This window comes from Conger conger, chromosome 14 (genome assembly GCF_963514075.1).
Source record: "Conger conger chromosome 14, fConCon1.1, whole genome shotgun sequence".
Lineage (NCBI taxonomy): Eukaryota > Metazoa > Chordata > Actinopteri > Anguilliformes > Congridae > Conger > Conger conger.
Genome location: NC_083773.1, coordinates 28623363 through 28650441, shown reverse-complemented (window position 1 = coordinate 28650441; position 27079 = coordinate 28623363). Strand labels below are relative to the sequence as shown.

General features: G+C 40.5%; 1 protein-coding gene across 1 annotated transcript; it reads left to right on the top strand.

Moving 5' to 3' along the window:
• On the top strand, positions 1–26554 carry LOC133110310 (teashirt homolog 2-like). The gene is made up of 2 exons (XM_061220318.1): positions 1–273; positions 23123–26554. The coding sequence occupies exons 1-2, from the start codon at positions 234–236 to the stop codon at positions 26116–26118; spliced, it is 3036 nt and encodes a 1011-aa protein (XP_061076302.1). The 5' UTR covers positions 1–233; the 3' UTR covers positions 26119–26554.
• Positions 26555–27079: the final 525 nt, after the last annotated feature.

The window sequence follows — 27079 nt, the reverse complement described above, 5'->3', positions numbered from 1 at the left end:
GCTAAGCTTTGGTAGCGGAAAAGGAAATAATTTCCCGGAGACCTGGAATTAAAGATTTTAAACCTCTCTATGATATATGATTTCAAGAAACGTTTTGTGGTGTTGGATTATAAAGAAGAGAACGTAAGTAGGCTACTGAGATAGTACGGATTTGTATTTCTGAGTAATATTTCAGATCGCATAGCCTACGCATTTACCTGGGTAACAGTCGTCGCGAAACAGAAGGTTCAAAGATGCCAAGAAGAAAACAGCAAGCGCCAAAGCGGGCTGCGGGTAAGCGGGTACATTCATTTATCATGCGTCCATATCGCGCTCTTTCACGCTTCTTAAAGACGAAACTTTTTTACAGGAAATATGCTGATTTATGATGTCAATGATAGGATAACTGATGAACACGCCAGCTAAAATATTTGGATCACACATAAGTCCCGTGTCCCATTCCAAAGGGCTACATCGCAATGTCCCAATTAATCGTTTTTCATATGCGTTCAAAATGTCACATACTTTACTAAATGTTGTTTAATCAACTTACTATTTAGCTTACTTAATTTAAAAACTGCTGAAACATATGTTTCAATCGCTTCTCCAAAATGCAGTTACGAGACAGACGATCAGGATAATAATAATAATAATAATTATTATTATTATTATTATTATTACAAGGAACACGTTATATGCCAATTGTATTAAAAAAGCAACACGAGGTATGCAAGTGACTTAGAAGAGCACGCTAAAATTATTTAACAGATCAGAAGTTGTTCGCTGGGAACTCTGAAAGGCTGTAGACATAGTTAATACTTCTTGACTTACGCAGAACACATGTTGTAGTTAAAGACAAAAGGCTGGCAATGAGTCGTCGTGATCTATTTTATAGGTAGCCTATATGAAGCGCTGGCATTCGTTAGTTTCGTATTTTATTCTGTGCATTCGAGTTCCTTGTTATCGATTCAGGGATCTGTGTGTTCATGCACAACCTTGGTAATCCGTAGTCCCAATATATTTTCATTTTCTCACCCCCTCACTCCCTCTGTTTTATTGCCAGATTTAGATTTGACATTTGATTGATCACCTGTTATAGGGAGGGGGAGGGTGCGCTTTGATCTATCAGTCCCTGATAAATGACAAGTCGCTCGCTCTGGTAACCCATGTGTGCTAGTGACGTATTACCTGCCCTTTGAGTCCCCCCAGCTCAGACATGTACAATTATTGTCTTGTTTTGGTTATATTGTGGGTGGATGGTCTTCCAACCACCCCAGCCGCCTCCACCCCCAAGGCAGGATTAATGTTTCGAAAAGAAATTCATGCCCCTTGAGTAAGGGATCGTCCTCAAAGTGCCTTGCATGAGAATGGAGTGTGGCATAGTTTTAGGGGACTTATGGACTGCAGGTTTGAATCTCAGGTGGGATGCTGCTGTTGTGCCCTTGAGCAAGGTACTTCATCGAAATTGCCTCTGCACATAAATCAAGTTTTATAAATGGACATTATGGCCTGGATTTTATCAAAATTTGCCCTCAACTTTAATCTACAAATACAAAGGCTGGCAGATTTTTTTCCGGCCTTTGGTTTGGCCATTTCAACAGTCACCACAATTAATGTGCTGAACCACAAAAGAAGAATTAAAAGAAACAATTCAAGTCAAAGGTAAAGTCATATGCTTGTCAATAACCAGTTGATGTGAAATTAAAGCCAAGTTTGTCATGTTATGAAAGCAATATGTTACCCTGGATCAGGGTGTCTGTCATGCACACATGAGGCTACACGATGATCCCTGGGACCACCTAATGCTTCAAGGAAGAACACAATTCTTTAAAAAGTTAACTAGGGCTTGGATCCAGAACTCCAGAACAGATTCCAAAGGGTTCTTCCTATACTTTTACTTCATGAAAATGTTGATCTTAGTGTGCTGATACTGCTAACATACTGTCAAACTCTCTGGCTTGCACATTAAGTCCATCACCAGAAATTGGCTTTACAGTATGTCAGAGCACAACATATTTCGTTCGTGATGTGTCTTGTACCCCCGGCCCTCCCCCACCTGCTCCTCCATATTCAAATAAGCCATTACATCAATATAAATAATCATTGGATATCCTAGTTATATTCAAATGATTGAAAACGCTAATCTGAGTGTGAAGGCTCCACACACATGTCATGCCATGTTGTCACTTCAACACCAATGCCTGTGCAAAGAAAATAACATACGTTATCACAGTCAATTCTTCACTATTAAATCCAGGATCTGAGATGCATTTTCCATTAATGCACTAAGTATAGAACTTATATTACATATTACGTCGAAAGGCGACTGCAAATACCAGCATTTTTCCTACTTTAGCTTCAGCATTTTATTTGTTGTCTTCAGAAGGATTTCTGTCTTTTAGAAATTACTGTAAATAAAAATAATTTGTCAGCATTTTATTCAAGATGAATTTGTCTTGTAAGATTTCTCAGTACATCTTTCACAGTCTACCTTAATCCTTACGCTGTCTTTTGACACGTTGCAGTTTGCTTTGCTGCTAGTTTACCTTCATCAAATGACAGATGGTGACATAAATGCACTGTACTGCTGGATTTTCACCGTGCCTCTACTACAGTACTGTTGTTTCAGAGCATAAAAGCCATTTGGGCAATTATCACTCTTCCTTACGGTTTAGCCTTCAGATTCCAGATGGTGAGATTTCTGTGCCAGTAACGGTAGATTCCCCCCTCCACCCAAAAGAATTGAATACCCTCTTGCGAGTCCCTACATTCCGGTACCCCCATTCCAGCAACCCCCCCCCCCATTCATACTACATTCAGCAGAAGCCTTTATCTGACATTATATATGTACAATTATTTTGAGAACCTCAGCGAAGATTCCTCGGCACTAAGTTTATGCGCTTTCAAAGCACAGAGCCCGTAACCTGGTAAATGTGTCAGCCCTGTGGAGAAATAAGCCTTCCAGAAGTCTCTTCATTGTTGAGGTAATTGTCTCCTCCCTGACAGGCACATTCATCAGAAGCTTAATGGTCAATCAAAAGTTGGCAGGCAGAGTGTTTTCATTCTTTCTTGTCCGCTACATTAGGAATACTTAATCAAAATGTCTCCGGGTAATGGCTGTGAAGAGTTCATGACTGACTGATCCGCTGTCTGCGGCGATAGAAAATTAACAGCTCGGCGCTGGAAAGATGTGGGCCTGCAGATAAACAAATCGCGCATTAATATTTCATCTTCGGGAGCCCAGGCTGCGCGGCACAAGGCTGGAGTATTCCTGACTGTCATTCCTCTTTTTATATTCCTGAAGGCTCTCTCCAGCTGTAACTCATTTCGCTTGATGACTTTACTGGGGTTACGGAGAATGACGACAAATTGATTACCTGGCAGAGGGAGAGAGGGGCATAGAGATGAAGGCTGACAGCCGTGTTATAATAATGTGTTTAATGATGTGCACAGGAAGAACAAGGGAAGTAAGGTATTAGGATAAGATCGTTGAAGAAGCAAGGCATACGTTCCTTCTTAAAGCTGTAGTGTTTCTTTCTGATAAGGTGTTTTTTATAAGCATTTTATTTTCTAAGACACAACCATTTTTTTTTAAACCTAGGCTGTGACATAATTACACATGCGCCTCCATTCTTGTAGCACTCATATAGAAGGACTGCGACCAGATTTGGATCACCACCACAAATTTGAGGTAGCCATTTCTTCTTCAAGATCCAGTCGACAAAGGTACTGTGGTTAAATTGTTACGGGAGAAGGTCAAAATAACAAGGCGATATTTAAAATGATGGAGCCATTTCTGTTCCTCATGTCTCCCTCCCTCCTTCACGTATAATGAGCGAGTATTCATTACCGACATCATTGTCTGCTGCGTAATTTGTTTCCCCATAAACCATTTTGTTTATAGTCGAACCTGAGAGATACAAACCTCAGCGTTACAGGCTGAGTTATGGGTCAATTCAACGCAGTGTGAACATGGAAACAGTGTACACAGTTACGCCCTATCAATACCAAGCTCTTTAATGTCACTGATGCAAAAAAGCAAGCATTAAATTGAAGTAAGTCACATTTTCTATTAATACATGTTTTTTAGGCAAAGTTTGACTTAAGGATTAGCTGTGTTCAGTGTAAAGAAGGGCCAGACCAAAGTCAGTTTTGAATTTAGGCCACAAAGGAGTCACTGATAACGAATACATCCTTCAGAACATAATGAATGTCCTAATGAGAACCTGATTACTGTTGGTTTGATGTTTGATTGCTGCTTCATTTAAACTAATGTACAGCTACAAAATGCATTAAAATGAAACAATTAGGATCTATAAGGTTTAATAAAATTGGCTTATTTTGATGTCATAAGAGATCAGAACAAGGTTTGCTACTCAAAAGCTTCTACTGTATCTCACAAAAAACAAGTAATGGGGGAAAATACTATGCAGTTTCACTGCAGTTCTATGTCCATAGTGACATAATCCATCATCACTGGTTGACATATCACTATAACAATATCAAAGCTTTTCAAAGCAAGAAATACTAGTAAGCATTTTATCAAATTTGCAGAGTTGGTTTTCAGAAAAGTTTGAAAGACAATCTGAAGGATTTGGGTGAAAAAGCGTAACATGGCTGAAACTATTTGAGTGACTAAATTAAATCATAATTTTGCCCACCACTACTGCCAGTTTTTTTTGCTGTAGTGCTGTAGTTCTGGGTGGGCTATGTGAGTGCTACAGCACTCCTGTAGGTCTGTGTACACTGTATGGTGTAAATAGTCCCTGGTTCTCTTGTATAACTGTGCACACTGCAGGATGCAAAATATTATCTGGCTCTCCTGTAGAACTATGTGTACTGCAGGATGCATTTCAAGTTGTCCCTGGCAGTGGCTCTCCTGTAGAACTGTGTGCTCTGTAGGGTGTCAAATAGTCCCCGGTTCTCCTGTAGTACTGCATGCACTGTATGGTGTAAATAGTCACTGGCTCTCCTGTAGAACGTGTCCACTGTAGGGTGTAAATAACTGTGTTCTGTAGTTGTAAATAGACTGAATAGAAAAAATGGTTCGGAAAGATTTCTTTATCTTCTTTAGGGGTACCCTTTTTAGAATTTGGTAGGTGTGTGTCCCAGATTGAACTACTTTACCCTGACAAAGAACTCTTCAACTACATAGGGTTTCTCTATGGAGACACAGAGCAGCCTTTTGGAACACTTTCTTCTGAGTGCATCAACTTTAGTGTTACTGATTCTTCTGAGGGTTTGTGTGAGCAAATTGTGGAGAAACAGTGTTTGGATGCCCACACAAGTGATTGGTCAGTGACTTCCTACAACCTACAGTTCTTCTCGCCTTGACAGAAGTTGCTCTGGACAATACCATTTGCTAAATGCCTAATTGCAAATACAAATGTCAATTAGAAAATGTGTATTTAAAAACAATTTGATGGATTAATGATGGATTTAGAGCTATGATTGCAAATGACTTTGCAGCATTATATTAAACAGAAACGATTATGTCTGATGTGCAGTGTTTCTTGAAAGAACTGACTTGTCTCGTGAAAGATTACTGTTATTAAATTGTGGGTGTAGAGTCACGTCAATGGCTGACAACCTATTGTTTGCAGAATCTTAAAATCCGCCACCTACTTAAACAGTTTTTTTCAAATCATTATCTAACCAGCATATGAGAATTGCCCTCTTCATAAATGCACACATTGCTTAATGTCTATTAATAGAGTTAATGTGTTGGTTTTTCTGTGTTTTTAAAGACTTTGTCTTGCTATACAGAAAAATGACTGATACAACTACGTGAAGCAGGATGACACACCACTAATTCTTACTGCAAATATATTGTATGAATATTTTATTCTCAATTTATCTTCCAGAAAATGGTGAGAATATCATACTTGCAAACTTTTAATATTTCAGAGCAAAAATGACCACCAGTGCTACTTTAAATAATAGACATAATTACAGTGCTACTAAAACATGTTTGTGATAATTTAACCTCATTGAATTGTTATTTTTCTCATCTTCTGTCCCTTGCAAGTATTATTTCTTCTTCTGAATATTATTTCAGTGTACAAATACAATGCCCGATGAGCAGTGCAGGCAAAATATTAAATCGCTGCATTTCGCTATTAATATCACACTCCAGTCTCCATCAACGTCCTCTACAATAACCTCCATTGTCTTTGGGACCTTGTTTTTTAGATTGCTGTTTTTATATACTCTAGCTACAGTGAAATATGTTGCGATAATGATCATGTCTGGACCATTATCTTCATAAAGTCCTGTAATTAAAGAGGAAACAAAGAAACAAGGCAAGCTAATTTTTCAACTTTTTGTGGGCACATCGGATAAAATTGTGAATACTGCATGCTACTATTATCAGGTTTGCAATGAATTTATACTCAAAGTAAATATCAAAGTAAAATGTGAAATGTAATGGAAAATATTATATAAGCTGTGAGAATGTAACATTATGCAGAAAGGTGTAGGTCAAAGTGGAGGTCAAAGAATGATGTGGACAGAATGAACAGACCCCTCTGCAATGGCTTCCTGTTACTGCCTGCTACACGGTTGGCATGTCAATTCCTCACAATCTGCAAAACTTACACTGCAAGATCTCTGGCGAACAGGCACCTGGAAACTAAGCCAGCAGATCTCAAAGTCAGGTGATGGATGACAAGGCGCCGTGCCGTTGTACTGTTCTTTAAAAAAAAGAGGCGAATAACATTCACGCGCGACCTGACCGACGCGGATCAGTCATGCTTCCCTGGCTCTGCGTTTTTTTCTCCCCCCGTTTTTGTTTTTTTGTGGTCCACTTCCACTCTGCCATGCCCGTCTCATCTCGCCGCCCGCCCTTTCAGAGGGGTTTATCAGCAGGCCAAACATCTGTTTCCCCGTCCGTCAAGCACGACTCGTGCCTCAACCTTGAGCCTCCTTTTACAAATCCACCCCGGGGTGGGCTTCACACTTCAGCGCGCGTGAAAGCGAGCTGATCGACGGCCTTGTCCAAATACCACCGGCAGGGATTTACTCTTCGTTAGTTAAAGGCAAATTACACACTAATATCAGGAAGTATTTCTTCCAGATGCAGATAGGTCTTCTGGAGATATGTTTGGAATGGTAATAGGGACAAAGATCAACATACAGTATAAATACTTAATGTGGGTTCAAAAAGAGCTCCCGTTCTGCCATCAGTATTGCTCCTGTGAAACACCACTGAAGTTTGAGGAAACACAAACCTCAGAATTGAACTCATACAGCATCAATAATTTGTAATGGACAATCGTATTAAATAAAGATTAAATTTTTTTTTCCATAGCAATGTATTTTCTTAGACGGACACCCTTTCCCCCAGTTAGGCCCCAACGCTCGGGCTTTCTCCAAATGCTGGGAAAAGCCCGGAAAGACAACATGTCATGAATGTCAGGAGTCATTGCTTCCTGCAGGCCCTCCCCTGCGCCATCAATCAGAGAGATTCATGGGAATGTCAGAACCCATGTGGCCACTTCTGCACCTGGTAGATTTCTTGGCACGAGCTCATCTGTAAAGCGCCAGTTTGTGTCATGGACTGTCCGTGCGTGGGCGCGTCAGAGAGCTCTCGTGTGCGTGCAAGTGTGTCTGTTTGTGTCTGAGTGTGTGTTCTGTCCTGCCCTGTATCAGTACTCGCACCCTGGCAGAGTCCCAGCCGGGAGATTCAGCCATTGTCCAGAGCCTTCATTTGGGGACTTCATCAGCCTCTAAATCTCCCTCCCCTTTCACCTCTGGGCATACATATTCATTCCACCTCCTCTTGGCAAGAGCCGCACTGCAAACTGGAGCTGGATCCGGCTGCTTTTTTTCTTCTCTTGAAATTACATCTGGCGATACGGTTCCCTCCCTCTCTCTGACCTGGATTTGAGAAACTCAATGCGGGGGCCATGGAGTCTCAGCCACACAGGCAGTCATAGCCGTACATCATGTCTACGAGGAAAAACATGCTGGATTCAACCCATTTTCACTTAGGGTTGAAGCAGTAGAGCAGTCGTAGCATATGAAATAAAACACTGTATCATTTCTATTAAACCAGTGCTCTTTCTCTCCGATCATACATGCAGTGGAATAGATAATGATAATGAATGTCTGTTTCTTTGTGTGCCTCGTCTGCATTTCAGACTAAATTGCAGCAAAAATTCACATACCCAGTGAGTCAGATTTTATAATCTGATTTCAGGATGTTTATTCAAACCAGGATGTGCTGGTGACCGTCTTTTATTTTTCTCTTAGAGAAAAAGGAACAAATACATTTTTAACCTGGTTTGCAAGAAAGATAAACTTGGTACCATGTAAAATGAGTGTGGTTTCTGTGATATGGCATAGTGTTATTGTGAGTAATTACTTTTAAAATAACTTTTTTGTTTTTAACGTAGTTAAAAGTTGGTCATGCGATGTGACAATGACATTTGTGACAGAATTTCTCTACATTTGGTACATGACGACGTACGTCCACGACGTTGAATATCGGTTTTAGGAAGTTACAGGCATGCAGCCCTGCGGTAGGGTGGAGACATACCCACTACCCACCTCTGACTCATTGTGAATTGTCTGACCTAGACAACTGGGTATGATCAGTGCAACAGAAACTGTGATTTGGTACAACCCTATTGATGAAGGAGTAATGTGGTGTCCCTGGATTTTATTCAGATGTAACATTCCCTCTCCCAGTGAAGCCAGTGACAGCTCAGAAAGTATCTGCTTAAAGCATTTCCTGCCCTGTCCTGACAAAGACCCAGATGAAGCCTCTGGTAATCTCTTTTCATCTGATGTAATCCTTCACAAGAACGTTGCTTCGGTTGCTTTGGATCCCCCAGGAAAAACATCTCTAGATAGCATCAGCTTAGGAGACAAATGATCGTGAGTTGGCTTGGCCCACAGTCACATTTTGAATGGACTGATCCCGCTCTATTCCACCATATCTGTTTTTCTACAGGCAGTTATGGCATGCAATCCAGTTATGTGTTTCTTGAGATTTTGTTAGATGACAAAACTATTCTCCAAATATTTTCCTGTGGAAAATAAGTGTGATTGAGCCCATTTAATACATCGCCATAAAGCAGTGGTTTAGGAGTGGAAAAAATAAATGTTGATCTTTGTGTTACTGAATGCAATATCCCAAAGTTGTGATAGGAACACAGTACTACAGGAGGTACTTCCAAACCAGTTATAGTACAGCTCTAATCATACAGAGAAAATATACAGAGTAAAGAGTCAGTGACTTCGGGACATAATGATAAATGGGTCTCAACCTGTGGTAAGAATATTAACACAGAGTACAGAGCCTATCCAGGCTTGTTTGAGCATAGTAACCTTGGATAAATACTGGTACATAATGTTGCAAATTTGTATTATGTGTACAGCAAGCTCCGTAATGTTTGGGGCAAATAAATATTTCCTGTCTCTGTACTTAACATGTACAGAGACTTTCTCTTCAGTATATAAAATGCATGAGCATTCTAATTCTGATCAGGTGAGTGACTTGGCCAGTCAAGAGTTTTCCAGTTTTTAGTGTTGCTTTAGCAGTATGTCTTGGATCTTGCTGTAGGATGAAGTGCCATCCGATGAGTTTGGAGACATTTAACTGAACTGGGGCGGATTCAATGCTTCTGTACACTTCGGAATTAATTAGCTGCTGTTATTATACTTACATCATCAATGATGAAGCGTAAGTGAGCATCTGTGGCAGTCACACATGCACAAACAACCACGTTTCACAGATGAGTCCAGAGGTCTTGCAACTTGCAGTGTAGCCTCTGTAGTTTGAAGTCTTCTGCAGACAGTAGTCACTGACAGAATTCTTTGGTCATCAACTGTAGAAGTCTTCCTTGGCCTCCCAAGCCCTTTGTAACTACTGAGCCCTCCAGTGCTCTCCTTTTAATGATGTTCCAACCATTGATTTTGGTAAGCTTAAGATTTGTCCAGTGTCTGACTGCTTTATTCTTATTGCGACTAATCAGGAACACCTGATTCTCCCGAACATTATGGTGCCTTGAAATGGGGAGACTATGTCATTTCTACATCAAAATCAAAGTGTATACATTTACTGTATACCCTTTAATAAAAGCTTGGAATCTGTACTTAATCTGCATGTGAAGTGTTTGATTATAGATCTAAAACTGTGGAGTACAGAGCCAAATCAATAAAAAAATATGTCTTTATCCCAAACACCACAGTGAACATATGACCTCTGATGCCCTTAAAAGTGTGCCATTTACAGACATTTGCATATTATTTCTGTAGTTGTGAATATACACATGTTCCAGTTCATCTCCTGCAATTCTAACTAGGCTACAGGCACTCTGATGCGAGATTTCACCCTGTGAGTAATTGACCACTTTGGATAAATGTCTGGGAATGACACCAGCATTATTCTCCCATGAAAGTTTGCCCTGTCGAGTGGATGAGCTAACTGTCTCCCGCAAATATATGGGTGCAATTTTCAAAATGGGTTTATAGCATCCCTTTAGAGAGGAGGGAAAGATAGTGATATTACAGACTTTATTATCGCTGTCTGCCGCCACCCAGAACCATTTGATCAGTCTGTGTTCCAGCAGGTGCGTAGCCGACTATTAAGCCTCCTATTGCTTCATCAATGACTGACACATCGTCATGGCACACCCTGTTGGGAAGGTTGTATCGTGTGAAGCTAACATTAAAATGACTACTTGAGGTTCCTCCTGAGGAACGGGGGCAAGAGGGGTCAAGTAAACTTATCAAAACATTGTGTGACTGCTTGTGTGCAGGCAGCTGGAGGTGGCGGTACTGGGGTGAGGTGGCACATTGCGGATGGAGGGAGGGGTGGCAGACAAGCTTAACAACACGGAAAGCCTGATGGATTTGATTGTAAATGAAATGAAAACATTACAAAACTCCTGATTGTGGTGAGACCCATCTTAACTTGTAGTCGTATAAACAACACTGTGTGCTGATGTGTGAATTAACAAAAATAAACCTGTATAACTGTAGCATTTTAATTTAGTTTCATTGATTAATATTGATACTGACATTGATTATGATCTGGAGTCACCATCTTTCAATGCTGTTCTGCTGTACAAACCATTAGTAACTTAATTTCCAGAGCCTGTAAGTTTAGTTAACTTAGAACCAGCTTTGAACAAAAGGAACACTGTGAGTCGATATTCAGCACCAACGCCGCCAACCCCGCCCACCCCCTCCTTGGCACAGCATGAATACTGACCTTTAATAGTGCGGTGGGTGTTAACTGAAAAAGTTCCTTATTCCAGGGGCTGAAAGCAGTCAGAGAGGAATGGCATTCCGTGACTGGCAGCAATCAATCATCCCCAGAGGGAGGCTAAAGGAGAGGCCTGCACTTTATTGGAAAGGCGGAGCAGGGAAAAGATTACTGATCCTGCTTCACAGGATCGGCAGTAGACACGGCCTTGCGGTCTGAAACCATCCCGCTAGCAATCAAGGTGATCGGAACACAGTGTTCCGTTCTGTAATGCGTGTGAGTGCGACGGACTTGTTCTAAAAAAAGCCAGGATTCAATCAGCACCTGACCTCAACTTTGGCAGTCAATGCAAGCATTTGATTTTTTTATCTTTTCTTTTCATTTTTTGCAAACAGTTTGGCAAGCAACTTTTTGGTGATTACAGAACTTTTAAAACTGTTTTTTTTTTTTTTTCTGAAGAACATGTGTGAAGATAATTGCTTTCATAAAGAGGTGGAGCAATCCACGGCCACTCTTTGGCATATGTGGAGCTCATTTGTTCATATCTTGTTTGCCGCTCCTTTCCACGGATTGCTATGCTGCATATCTGATTTGCGTTTCAATTCATCGTATCTGAGTATCTCAGTATGTGTCTACGAGCTTAAGAGACAAGTTGGATTCTCGATTTCTGAAATGTAACATTTACATGCAGCAATGTGAAAGAGTAACTGGAAATGGGGGGGAACTGTCATAAACACATATCCTTTGTGAATTAATAACCTCACACCAGTACTTTTTAAATATTGTGTGGAAGCTAGCTAAAATTCCAATGATAGAATAGATGTGAAATCCAGCTTTGTTGGTATTTTATTATTCTGTGTTTACTGTGAAATGGCTTACTTGTGTGTAGACCTTAGACCAGAGTCCAGTGTAAAGTCAGTCATATGTTTTATAAATTCACAAAACAAATACATTTACTTTGATGTCAGTTTGTAAGATTTGACTGAAATGCACATTCCTTGTAGACCATTTTTGGGGTAACTACAAAATAAAATTCTTGAAATCAAAACTACAAAAGTGGCACAAGTGAAATTATGAAGAGATTTTTAAGACTAGCAAATTTAAGTGAAGCAGGGAAAGTCATTGACCAGTGAGGTCCACTGCTTCTGAGTAAATGACTAAAACCAACCGTAAATCACTTGTTCCTTATCAGCTGGTTAAAGTATTCCTTTGTTATTTTTCCATTTTCAGCCCCAGCTCTGCTGTGATAGTGTCCAGGTCAGAGTCGGTTGGCAAATAGTAAAAGGATAGAGGATGGGGAGGACGAAACGGGAGGGGAGTTGATTTCCTGTTCTAGTGAATCATACATCAGCAGAATTCCCTCCTGTGCTGTTTGGCAGTGACAGAATGACAGGTGTCGTTTATCATATGGACTCAAAGCAGTTGTGGGAGAAAGGGATTGAAATTATTTTGGAGGTGTGGAGATTCCCCTGAGCTGTGGATCGTTTAACTGATGCTGTCCTCCAAAGGGAGCAGAAATCTTCCCATTTTTCCTTTCGCTGTGTTTCACTTGCAGTTTTCTGCTGCTGCCGCTCTTCAGATCAAAGCAGACAAAGAAAAAAAGGAAACAAATCAAAAAAGAATTGGAGACTAATGAAAGGATAATCATAATCTCAACATGAAATAATAATATTTTGAGGGTTTCATCCTGAAATCCAGTCTGAGTTACAGTATGTGATGTTTAAGCTGAATTTAGCAAAGGGATTGCAGAGCTGTGGCTCGAGGTGAACTAACATTACAGTGTTACAATGTTTCTCGCTGAAGATATTCAACAAAGCGCTTTCAAAGCTCATCTGTGGCAGTGTCTCCATGTGCAGCAATTTAACGATGACAAATTAATGAACAGTATGCTGCATAATGTATGAGATTAGCAAAGGCCTACATAAAAATGATTTAGAACACCAATTCAAGTCGATCACAATAAGGATCTAAATGCATTCTGAGGATGTTGCTTTCTTGTGTAAAATTCTTCAGGGCATTAACATTAATCAACGCTCATGTCTCATACTTGTATTACTGGGGTTATTATTAAGAAGGGTCTGAGAAATCTCAGATCAACAAGGGGGGAGGGGGGGAGCAGGCAGACATTTTCTCGTCTGAATGCATCCATGGGCCTTCTTGACCAGTGTCTGTTGAGGTGGACCAGCAGAAAGTCTTTTAAGGCGGCCACATACTGCTGCAGTAGTGTTCACAAAACCCCAAGGTAAAAGAAATGCTCAGTATCTGCCAGACCTGCTCAAATCCGATCTGTTCCACATGCAAAGAAGAACTCAAAGACTCTTCAGACAGGATAGTCTGCATCAGCCATTCCTGATTCTGGCTAAATTGGAAAGAAAAATACTTTTACATGGATTAGTCGATATTTGTACTTAAGTAAGACAACATTTCAATTAAATCATTCTTAATAATTGCCTTTATTTTAGCGAAAAACAGTGGGACAAATGTTTGTTGTAATTCAGGGCTTGGTGTCAGATTAGATGGGACAGCTCCAGACCCAGGGCTGATTTCAGGCAAACAAGAATAAGCCAACTGTCCAGCAAATGCGGTTTAATTTAGACTACTGTTTAGACATTCCATGAAAATAGGTTTAATTGAAAGTATCCCTCTTTTCACAGTTTTAATGTATATTTTCTGAAAATATGTAACTTTTTTAGTTGCCATTTCATGTACCAACATTAGAAACACTGTGCCAGTTTCAAAATGTACTAGATTCTCTTGCATTTTGAAAAAAAGAAGCTCCATACATAAGACAGGAGGCTACAGTAGGTGAATAATGACTGGGATTCACTGAATTCCGTTTTAAGGTATTGGTCTTGACCACGTATGTGATTGATTAAGGTGTCAGAAAATACAATGGTGGCCAGTTTGATTCTGTCCACAGAATGAGAAAATAAATGATCCTGAATCATGATTAATGTGATGGCCCACTACCTCCCCCCATCTTCTTATTTTAATAGCATTTCTCAAGAATTAGCAGTTGGTTTTTGTTTTATCTTCCCATCCCTGCATTTTTAATCAGTTGTAGCCCTCGAATACATCCATTGGGGAGGGTGTGATTAAAAACGATTAAAATGTAAATGAACATGCTTAAAATGTAAATTCGATATTTGCTTTCTTCTAAACGGGGAATATTGGATGCGTTTATGTGTGGGCTGTGTGCTTTGCTCTGAATGTTTTGGAAATGTGGATATCTCCCGTTTAACGTCTCGGTTTCGTCAAGTGGTGTCGAAGAGCCTACTGTGATCATCCGAGCGGGGTGCATTTTTATTCCTTTTCAAATCTTGGCAGCAGTTGAACCTATTTGATTCAAAAGAGAATGTATCATGATCTTTCTGCCCTCCTCATATCTCTAACTGTAGCTGTTAAATCCAATAAAAAATGCATCCATTAGTGGGCACAATTGCACACCGAGTATTCAATGTCAGCTATATTTACAGCACAGTCAGCTGATTAAACCGCAACAAACTACATGCCGAAACAAAAACACATAAAAGTAACTGTTACAATTGCACATTGGGAACACGAAGATGGTTCTGTCAACTTCTGAAATATGAAATTTCAGGATGCAATTTCATGCATCTATACAATGCATTGTTTCTTGTGTCTAATCGTACCTTCATAACTCTGTAAAAGTCTCTATAATAACTGCAACTGGTATAATATAATACATTCCTGCCATTGTCTTCAAATATGATGACTCACGCATAGGAACTTGCATGATGAATGCAAACGCGACAGCATCTACAATCCGGTAAAACATTTTTAGATAAGGTTTTATATGTTGCTGAATAGTAACGTGTCATTGTAGGTCATTTAATTTGGTCAGCGGGTTTTGAAAGCGAAATCTAATTTATTTTAGTGCGGATATGCTTCCGTAACAATATTTTTTTTCATAATAGGTCATTATTCGAAGTTAGAAGTAACATTAGTTTTTCTCTGTGGTACTTGGGCATATGCACTACTCTTGTGCATCAGTTGAAAGATATCAGACTGTAATAATTAGTTCTCAATTAAAAGCACATTTTTTCCCCCACAGAAGCAAAATGAAAAGGTCCTGCTATATGCATATACTGTGGCTTACATGGTGCATAAATGTGTATGCTGTTTGTGACTATTTTAATGAATAAATACGCACTCCAAAAACATCCCACTCTGTTTTTTCACGACGCGCACCCTGTCGATATGGGCTTGGGCCTGTACCAGCTTCAGTCGTGAAACTGCTCTTTGACACTGAGGTGAATGGCATACCATCCAAATAGTTGGCTCTTGGCAGCCTCTCTTAGTGGCTCAGAAATAGCCTTCTAGCCCTCAGCCATACCATCAAGTAGCACATTCTCTTCCCCGGTCTTCGACTCAAAAAGATTGCATGCCATCTATTGTGTGAGCAAGCAATGATCTTGTCTTTCCATGGCCCACTTGTGTTGACTGACAGATGATCACACATTGAAATAAAAGTGTCATGAAATGAAAAGTGTTGTCATGAAGTGAAAAAAGAGATGCTCAGAAATGTGCTATCTGAAAAAGTACCATTATGAAATAAATTTAGTCTTTGGAAAAATCAATTTAAAAATAAAACGTGTCCATACATATTTTTCAATGTTGAGAAAATTAGTATGAAATAATATTTTTCAATTAGTTCATGATTATTTAATAATTTCACAAAATATATTGCTGCATTTATTCATATGAAGGCATATTTATTTAATTTTCACAAAAATTGGGATACTATACAGACTAGCCTTTGCTCATTATTCAAAATGGTTACTAATGTCAAGGCTGTACGTGTACGCAGTGCAAATTTTATATTTATGCTGAGACTGCCAAAAGCTGTTCTGCTACTGTTGTGAGAAAATGACATTGTGAGCACTAGTAGACAAATGCCAGTCATTCTCGGTGTACATAAGGCCTAACATTCACACACTGTTTTTGTTATTCAAATCAGATGCAGCTTCTGTAATGCAGGCCTACATAAAAAATGTAATCCATTAACTCATCTTAAAGAAATTGCTTTCATACGCTTGTCAGTCAAGCATCTGTATCATTAGTGTGGGCAATCATTGAGGTTGGGAAATTAACCAAGGGATCTGGAAGGCTTGCTGGGTGGCTCATCATGTGAAGCTATTGGGTTCCAGTGTGTGGGTGTGACCCATGGTATGTCATAGGATTGGGAACGGACTGGTCAGAATTGTCCTGCAGTGCCATGATTGTGGCATAATTTGCTGCACCACCACTGAGTCAATGATTGACCTTTAGGGGCTAATCACACCAAATGTGCTTTTTGGCTTAAAAATGCAAGGCATACAACATGTATGATTTTATGAAGCCTACTCTGTAAACTTGAAGCGCCTTTCCTAATGATAACGGTTTTGGAGCCATGTTTCTGAAGTATTACACTCCAGTGCTCTTTATGTGTTTTCAGAAGGTACCACTGCTGGTGATGAAACAGTCGAATTTGAGTTAAATATACGCATGGTTTTCAAGCACAACTCTGGTTTACTGTCAAGTCATTTCAATATATTTGAGAGTCAAGAGGTCTCTGCTGCATAACAAAAAAAAAAGATTATACATTCAGAAATATGAGTTATTTAACATAGATTAAAGGGGGTGTTTTATGACACCAATTTGCATCATCCGGGTACAATTAGTTAATCAATAAAATACATCGCTATGTGAACTGTGTGCGTATGTGCATGCATGTGTGTGCGTGGACAATATTTGCTTTGTGTTTGTGTGTCCGAATGGTAAGCACACTCCATTCTTTAACTTCATTTTTTCAGACAGCCTCTAAAATGCGTCTGAAAAAAACTGCCAGACTGCTTCTCCACCAATGACAAGCCTCGCTGTCAATACTTCTCAAGATTGATAGCGCTTCAGCTTGCCTATTGATTCGGCGCAGGCCAGAGATAAAAGTATCATTTGTCATTTGTGGAATTATTCGGAGCCGTAGTTAAGAGCTGGAGCAGGGGAGATGGCTGTGCCCCTTGGGGAGATGCTGGCTGTCTGGCCTTTGATGAATGGCCACTCAAATTTTGGTTTCAATGCCACCGCCAGGCCCTTTAACTGTCGCTTTGCTTTCACCACAGTCCAAGAACAACATGACGATGGGTCCAAGGACTGAGGAGCATCATCCTGTCACAGACAGGCCCACAGCTGCCTGTGGTCTGAGCACAACAGCTGCAGGAGTGCAAGGGTTTTTGTGTCTGGTGCTGTATCAGAGTGAAGTTATCTACTGTATGTGCTGCAAGAGGGTGAATCTTCCTGTTGTTAGTTTTGTATAAGGGCTGTGTGCTGCAGTTTTTCCCCAATGGATGCCGATGAGCTTCCTCATAAATTTAGATTGAAGTAAGTTAGGATGTGTAGGTACACGGGTGTATGACGCAGTGTGATGAATAGAGAGAAAAACATATGACAAACAAGTGAACCATCGAAGTGTCCACCGAAATTTCAAAGCAGTTTTTATACCATATGATTTCATCAGAGCTTGGTATGGAGTTGACTGTTACATTTAAAAAGTTTACATGGCAAACCCTGTAAGCCACTTTTGGAGAAGGAATTTTTCAGGCAGACATTCAGAGCATTTCTGATGTTCCATCATTTCAGCACGCACTTCTACTGTAGATGCACATATTATACAGTATAGGTCTATATAGTGTTTGCATCTAAATTAGTTCTTCATTTCAACAGCGGGTGTTGACAACCAGTCATGGAAGTCTACTTCAGGATTCATCCATTATGTTCAAAGAAAGAAACTTGCTTCTATCAAGGCTTAACTGTGAAGTTGTATTTTTCTTCTTAAGTTCTATACAAAAGAAATTTGCATTTCTCCTGCAATTAGATACGTAATGTGTGAAGTGTTTGGCAGCTAAAAAGGAGAGAAACACTTTAATAAAAACATCTTGTCTTGTCAAAGACGTATCACCTTTAAAGTAGCTTTGTGAGCACAACTTCAAAACAAATATGAAAAAGTGATAATAGTTCAGCATTAACAGCTTTTTAATGTGGGTGTGCATTGTGTGTGTGTTCTATGCAATAAGAGTGATTGAAGCGGGGAGCAGAATGAATGGCATCTCCCTGGTTATATTGTGAAGATCTGACAGGGTTGCTGGTACGGCTGAGGGCTGGTCAGGCTGCAGCAGAAAGTTGTGAGCGGGTTGGGAACGCACTCCATCTTTTAATTAGCAGCGGTATCGTCGGGGCGAGGCGAGCGGAGCAGGGTGTTCGCTTTTTTAATTAAAGCTCGGCGGCGTAGCTCGTCAGTGTACATTATCGGCAGAGCGAACGTCAGCGCCGTTGCTCCCCTCTCCGCCTCTTTTGTCTCTGTCTTTATCAAAAAGACGTGATTTATGGTTTCTCTCCGTTTTCCCTGGTCTCATCCATCAAGAGCGCGCCGTGCCAGAGCGCCACGCTGTAAATCATCCCCAAAGTCTGTCACTCATTTCCATCGACTGTTCCGCTGTCGGCCTCGCCTCTGTCGCCCACCGCCCTCGCACGCAACCTATTGACACGCCGGTATCTGTTCCGGTCTGCTGCTTCACCCCCATCCGCCAGCCTTTCAATACACAGAATAATGGATGCACGCTTTAAGCTTGAGCCGTATTGCAGTTGCCTAGATCTGCTATCATGGACCTAATGATGCTGGCCAAAACATGTACTCTAGGCCTACTTTGACTGTTGTGATACTTTCAAACTTAATTTATTGTGCTCTTTTGACAAAATTGTCAACAATTAACATGTTTATATTATCCTGAATAAGTATCATTGTACCAAGTACATTGAATCACCCTAAAAAATGTTTTAAACAATGTGAGAATTTAATAATGGTGATTGCTGAACTAGCAAAGAGAGTGACCTCTTGCAAAGAGAGTGACCCCTTGCAGAGTCAGTTAATGAGCAATGCTGGCACATGGAGTAGGCCATGCTGTCATATGCTGTAATGCAAATGCATATGGGCAGGAATGATGAGACATTGCACTTTATCGTTCAAGATTTTATTCTGCTCTCTCTTGGAAATTGACTGTGCTAGTTAATCGAATGGATATTTTGGTGGATACAGCCAACTCAGTATTAAGAGGGCCTTTTTTATTTCTATATGGACAATAAAATAATAAAAAAGTTATTGAATATGGTTTCTCTAATCCCCTCCCTTAGTTTTTTTCTGGTAGTAATGCATTAAAATGACAAATGGTCATTGTTGCATTCCTTATTTGCATGTTTCTGTGAATTAAATGTTCAGATTTCAACTTCCACACAAACAAGTGTGCCAAAATACAAACAGTTAGCAGAGTATGGCATGGTAAGACAACTACAAAAATGCATCTGTAGTCTACAAATACCTGGGGATCATGCCAAATATATACTCAGTGAGCAATGTATTAGGTAGACCTCTACACAAGCTTATTAATGCAAATATTTAATCAGACATGGGCAAGTGGTTCAGCTGTTGTTCAGACCAAATGTCAGAATGGGGAGAAATGTGATCTAAGTGACTTTGACCGTGGAATGATTGTTGGTGCCAGAAAGGGTGGATTGAGTATCTTAGAAACTGCTGATTCCATGGGTTTAGACTAAGTCTAGAGACTGCGCTAGAGTTTGCAGAGAATCGTGTGAAAAACAGAAACACATTGTTACTGAGAGAGGAGAAGGGCCAGCCTGGTCAAAACTGATAAGAAGGTGACATGAATGCAAATAACCATGCATTACAAGAGTGGTATGCAGAAAAGCATCTCTGAACACGCAACGTGTCAAACCTCTAAGTGGGTTTTTTTTTTTACTTAATAGTCGAAGAAATAAGTCTAATAAATATCTAATAAAGTGTTCAATGAGTGTATAAATAAAGTCATATGGAATTCACAACAGGATTTTTATTAGCTTGTGAAGGTACTAACATCTGAGCAAAGGAATTTGTGGTTTGATTCAACGGGATGTTGCCTGTCAGGAACAAAAAGCTAAGAGAAGTCCTGTTCTTTTGCAGTGGAGATGTGTATGCTGATGGGCCTTTGCATAAACAGATGGGGAATCTGAGGGGGGGAAGTCGGGGGGAGGCTCAATGTTCATATGTTTATGCACAGCATGTGGACAAAGGATATTTTAAGTGTTTCAAGAAGCCAAAGGGGTGGTGTGCGTGTGTATGTGTGTGTGTGTGTGTGTGTGTGGGTAGTTGTACACAGTATACACTATAAACACTATAGTGGAGTCACATATCTGTTCAAGTTGATTTAAGACTGGACTTTTCACTCTGTAGGTGCATATATATATGTATTTCAAGCAGGCAGCAGAACAGCTCTTTACTTACTGACATTGTGGACATCACTGCAGGGTTTAGGCCAACAATCCAACAGTGAAAATGCATTACCAATGTCAACTTTTTAAATAATTGGGGTTGGCGGATGGCTCATCCTGCTTAGACCTTGTTCCAATTAGTGCATGTGCCCCATGATCACAAAGTCATTTTTAGGCATCATTTAATAATTAAAGGAAACATTAATGAATAATTCAGTCCAACAGTTGTTCAGACACTTCCTTTATCAAGCAAGTTTTTCTCACAAATATATGGTACACTTTTAGTATGCATTTATATTAAGTTGACTCAGTACAAACAGGCAGTCTCTAGGCTTTGTCCATACTTTGTCTTTCCTATAAATACAGGACCATGCCTGTGCAAATCCTACTTTTGAGTTTTTGGTATCAGATGTATAGAAGTACAGACATATAAATGAACTGGGAAAAAGAGGATAGATAGCAATCAGTTAAGATTTAGATTTTCATCCAGTGGACCATAAGATGTCAATATTTTATTCAGTCTGGGTATCGCTTTATGAAACAGTTCTTACAGTTCTAAATGTAATCTTCACAGCCTATTACAGAAAAACTAAAACCAAGCAATATGTATTGCTCTCTTTACTTTTTATTTTATGAACCCCAAGATTATTCATTAGGATAAATGGGAGTAAACAATCTGTCCAAGAAAAAATCTGTTGCTATACTTTTACAATACATTTTTGGGAGGCTTTAAGTGAGCCCATTATTCTTTTTTTGATCCACAAGGAATTAACAAACTGGCTAGAAAAGGTAGCGGGAATCTCTTCATGAGGAACATGTCTATGTCTGCTTCTCCTCTCCCTGTATCAAGGGCTTTCCAGACAAAGAGTCAAACGCGAGGGAACCATGCTGTTGATTTTGTGACGTACAGCAACTGCCAATTCGAATTTTTTTTAGAATGGCCTGACAAGCTAACAGATGCAAGTGATTTTCAGTCACTTCCTCTCTTGGCAACTTGGACTTGCCCAGCTCCCCAGAGGGTCAAAGGTGACAACTTCCATTAAAGTCAAAGTGTGCTTCAGTCAAGTTCAGACTGAGTTTTCGGCATCTAATCATCCATTAGATCTCGTTTGCACTTGCCTCTAGGATAATAAAAAAAAGATGATAGCCCTCATACAGTACAGCCACCTCACAATGTGGGTATATTAATGATATGATTCTGTCTGTACGTTCAAAAACATAAAGGAGAAGATTAACCTGTATTTATAGAGGGTAGGTAGACTGAGGACACATGCTCATTTCATATATTGTGCACTTACTAGTGCACAAATTTGGACAGTGACGCCATTTTTGTTGTTTTGGCTTCATGGCTTCTGCCTTAAGTCTTGTCTTCAGCAAGTTGAGTTGGACTCAGGTCAGGTGACTAACTTTGTCAGTCAAGAACATTACACTGACCTTGGTGGCTTTAGCAGGGAGTTTGGGGTCCTGTTGCAAGGTGATGTGGTGTCTAATGACTTTTGTGGCAGTTTTGGTATACTTCAGAATTAATCTGCTGTCAGCAGTGACATCATCAGTAAAGTGAGGCAGTTCCAGTGGCAGCCATATATGCCGAAGCCATAACCACTCCACCTTCAGCATGTTTCAAATATGAGGCAGGGGATACTTTATATCATTAGCAGTTCTTTTCTTTCTCCATGCTATTCTTTCCAGTCATTCCAGTACTTATCTGTCCACAAGAGTTTGTTGCAGAATTTTTTTAAATGTAGTTTTTAGCAAACTCTAACCTGGCCTCTTTTTCTTGCAACGCCATATTCATCATTGCATTTCAAATACAATGCATCGGAGTACAGATAGTAATATCATTAATACCTCAGTCAGACTCCTGACGGACAACCTAAACTTATGATCTTTGCTCATACCTATCAGAACATGCACCTTTGCATTGACACAGACCAAGATCTACAAATGCCTGCATTGTGTATTCTCAAATGATTAGAGCATTTCATATTCATAACTACTCAGAAGTGTTGAAGTGGAAACAGCATATTTTTCAAATGGAAAAATATATATTTTTTAATTGGTTTTGATTAAAAAGCACTTGAGAGGGAATTTATTTTGACTCATCAGGCATTTCTGAGTGTCCGTACCATTACTGTAACTGGTACCGTGTCTGGCCAACTAATCTTACTAGATACAAATTATATATTTTTCTTCATTTTAAAGTATTTCCATTGCTTAGGAATACATTTTGTAACAATAATGTAATGAATGCATTGTGGCTGCTAAATGTGGCCAGCCAAACTAAATTACAGGTTTTAAACTCAGTTTCGTATTATCATTAAATTTTACTAAAGAAATGTTCATGTAATATTAGACCTACCTTATTCATATAGTATTCTACCTACAGCAAAGACGAGACATTAAATAAATCATTATCCAGTGATGATTGTCAGAGGTTAAATTCACACTTTTATATCAGAAATGTGCATGTTAACACAAATCTTTTGCAACATAAGGATAAAATAAACTGGCACACCAAGACTGCCAAATAAACCTAAACATATCAATACTTGCTATCAGTCCTAGACCATGCACATCTGAACCGCAAATGTTTCTGTTTTTCTCTTTCAGTGTACGTGCCTGATGATGAATCAGGTTTTCAAGAGTCCAGCACAGAGGGTGAAGGGCAGAAAAGTACCCAAGCGGGGGAAGAGCTTCCTGAGGAACCCAATCCGAAGGAGCAGAAGGACAAAGTGACATATGACAAAAGCAGCTACAGCCGCCAGAACTCGCCCAAAAGCATTCTGTCCAATCAGGAGGCTGAATTAGAGTCCCGACTGAGTGATGTCAGTGATATACCTTCCGACAAGAGTGACATGTCTGCCCAGAGCCAGAAGTCAGATGAAAGCAAAAGCACAAAGCTGGAGGACAGGACAAACGGTGGGTTACAGAAAAATAGTTCCACCAACTCCAACTTCCTCTCTGACTCTTACTGGACGCGAGTTGGGCTTGGCCTCAAGGTGGGCAAAAACGGCAACAAGGGCAGCTGCGATAGCACAAACGAAGGCAGCACCAAAAGCGAATTTGACTGGCACCAGGATGCACTCTCTAAACATTTTCGCCCAAGCCATGCTCTGAAGCCTGCCTCCAAGACAAATCTGTTCGGTGGTGTCCACCTGCAGAGGCAGAGTGGCAGAACGTGTGGGTCTGTATTCACCGGGGCCAGTCGATTTCGCTGCAGGGACTGCAGCTCAGCCTACGACACCCTGGTGGAGCTGACAGTCCACATGAACAGGAGTGGACACTACCACGATGACAACCATGGCACTAACAGCACATCCAAGGGGTCAAAAAAGGGCTCGCAAGTCCAAGAGGGTAAGGAAGATGCCCAGAAGGTCCTCAAGTGCATGTTCTGTGGCCATTCTTTCGATGCCCTCCAGGACTTAAGTGTCCACATGATAAAGACTAAGCATTACCAAAAAGTGCCTTTGAAAGAGCCCATTCCTGTACTGCCGGCTAAATTAGTGCCACACGGTAAGAAACGAACACATGAAGGCACCAGGCCTTGTTCTCCTGACTCCACAACAGGGGTGGTCGCCAGAATCAATCCACTAATGTCGCATGCCTCACACAGTTCCCAAGCGAGTTATGGGTATCAGAACGGCGCCAGCTACACATTTCAGTTTGAGACGTGCAAGTCCCAGATTCTGAAGTGCATGGAGTGCGGGAGCTCGCACGAAACCCTGCAGCAGCTCACCGCTCACATGATGGTGACCGGACACTTTGTCAAGGTAACAAACTCTGCCTCTAAGAAGGGTAAACTCCTAGCAATGAACCCTGCGTCTGTGGAGAAGATGCAGTCGCTATCACCATCCCCGGGAAAGGAAATACTGCATGATGGCGAGCTCGATAAAGCATTGCAGAAAACCTCTACTGGGGACGCTAAGGATATGCATGAGGAAAAGGTGGAAGAGGACACAAAGAGCAGAAGTGCTGAAGGAAATACAGACAAAGTGAATATTGAGGGCGAAAGGCCAGGGGACACAGAGTTTAAGACCCAGTACCTGCGCGAAGAGGACCTTGTGCAGGTATCGACAGGAGGAGGAGATATACTGAAGTCTTTAGCCAACACGGTCACCTCTGCCATCAACAAAGCTCAAACTGGAACCCCCAGCTGGAGTGCCTATCCCAGCATCCATGCCGCATACCAGTTTTCAGGACTGCCGAAAAACTCCACCCTGCCGACAGCACCGCCTGTCCAGCTGAAACAGGCCTTAAACAATAAACTGAGAGTAATAGCCCCAAAGGGAATGCTGCACCAGCCTGGCCGGGGGGCAAAGTTTTTCCAAGCGCAACATCACAGTTCGGACATGAAAAAAGAGAACGGCGGCCCTCGTGACCCCAGCAAGGGGTGCCGAAACGCGAAGGCTGGCCATGGCGAAAAAGACGGAGGCGATGGAAAAGAGGTTTCTCCACAGCCTCGTGACTGTGGGGAAAAAGGCAGTGATGCGATCAAAAAGAGGCTGAGCCCTCAATTCCCAGACAAGAAAGGTAAGGACTCCCCATATTCTCTTACCAGCAACGGGTCAGCCCTCATCTGCAACTCTCCTGAGGTGACGCGCACAAACCCTCTAAGTGCACTGCAGTCTGTTTTTAACAATCATCTGGGGAAAGATAAAAAACCATCCATTGAAATGTCAGAAACAGATCTTCTTGCTAGTGTCCAGACAACACTGTCGAAAGTCAGCAGAAATCTGGACAGCCCCGCTTTACTGACTGTTCCCTCCAGACCAAGAAGGGTTACCAAGGAGTTTCTGTCGGAGAGCAGTGATCAGCCAATGGACTTAACCCAATCCAAAAGGCCTAAACTAAGCACCTCCTGCCTGCAGTCGTGCACTCCAGTACAGCGGAAACACGCTTTATCCGACATTGCTGATATGGTCAAGATTCTTCCAAAAGCCACAACGCCAAAGCCTTCACTGCCTTCAAAACCGCCCAGGATGAAACTTGAAACGGACATGCAATGCTTTGAAGACATGTCCCATAAGCGAAAGGGTAGGCAGTCCAACTGGAACCCGCAGCACCTCCTTATTTTGCAAGCTCAGTTCGCTTCCAGCCTTTTCCTGACCACTGAGGGCAAGTACTTGCTATCAGACCTTGGACCTCAGGAACGATTGCATATATCCAAGTTTACTGGACTCTCCCTGACCACCATTAGCCACTGGTTGGCAAATGTGAAATATCAGTTGAGGAAAACAGGAGGTACAAAGTTCTTGAAGAACATGGACTCGGGCCATCCCGTCTTGCACTGCAATGATTGCGCAATTAAATTCCGGACACCTTCCACTTTCATATCCCATCTAGAATCCCACCTTGGGTTCCAAATAAAAGACATAGGTAAACTTTCAATTGACCATCAATCAAAAGCCGAGCCAGAGTTCACCAAGTCTGTAGTGGAAAGACCAGCTGAAACACAAACTGCAGAAGATGAAATTGACACCAAGTTCAAGTGCAAGCTTTGCTGTCGAGCATTCGTCAGCAACCATGCTGTCAAACTCCATTTAAGTAAAACTCACAGCAAATCACCAGAGAACCATTCACAATTTGTAGAAATGGACCAAGAATAGCGTAATTGGTAAAAACAAATGTTGCTGTCTATTTAATGTAAGTCTTAATTTAATTTAGGTCATTGGTATTTATTGTAATTGTTTGCCATTTTCATTTTCATTTGTAGGTCAGTTTCACTTAACATAATTTCAAGTAACATTACTTAAAATATTACCATCCATTTTGGAATAAACTGATATGCACATTACTTAACAGTTGGACCTTTGAGGAGTTTTGATGATGGAAACATAGATCAGGGATAAATAACCTTTTTGCAATATGTTTTGATGCATCACCAATAATAAGCTGTATTACTGCTTGATAAATAATTGCTGACATTTGCATGCAATAGCACTGGCTATGACCATTTATTTGTATGATATGCCAAGGTTTCATTTTAGTACACAAATTATATGTTGATTAATGTGATTTGAAGTTCAATGACAATTCAACTGAAGCAACACTGAAATGTACTTTTATTTCATGGTAAATGTCTTTGTAAAACAGAAAAGAGAAAAGCACTTTAATAAATCTCTCATCACCAGGCACAGATTTTGTCAATCATGTCAATGATTGAAATGGCAGAACAATTGTAGAAAGGCCAAAAGGGTATAATAGTCATACACAAGAATGAAAATATCATACTTTTCACTACATGAAACAGAAATAGTAGACCAGTACATTTTGAGCAAAGACACATTTTGTACACATACATGAAACATTCTGATTTCGAATTAACTTTCTAATGAACTTAGTCCAGAAATCCAGATTGCCACTTACATCAGTATTTGAAAATCCAACAACCAAACTACATTAAATGGTTTGTATAGTGCTTTAATCCAAAGTGCTTAACAATTAATGCCTCTCATTCACCCATTCACACACACGGCGACTGGCTGCCATGCAAAGCACGAATCAGCTCATCTGGAACATTATTCAGAAAGTGCAAGTTACCGAAGTATAAATATAAAACCTCATCAA

Bases quoted from the DNA above. Each gene is read 5' to 3' on its own strand.
- LOC133110310 (XM_061220318.1), top strand. From the start codon at position 234: ATGCCAAGAAGAAAACAGCAAGCGCCAAAGCGGGCTGCGG. The intron at 274-23,122 runs GTAAGCGGGTAC...TTTCTCTTTCAG, and splicing joins AGCGCCAAAGCGGGCTGCGG to TGTACGTGCCTGATGATGAA.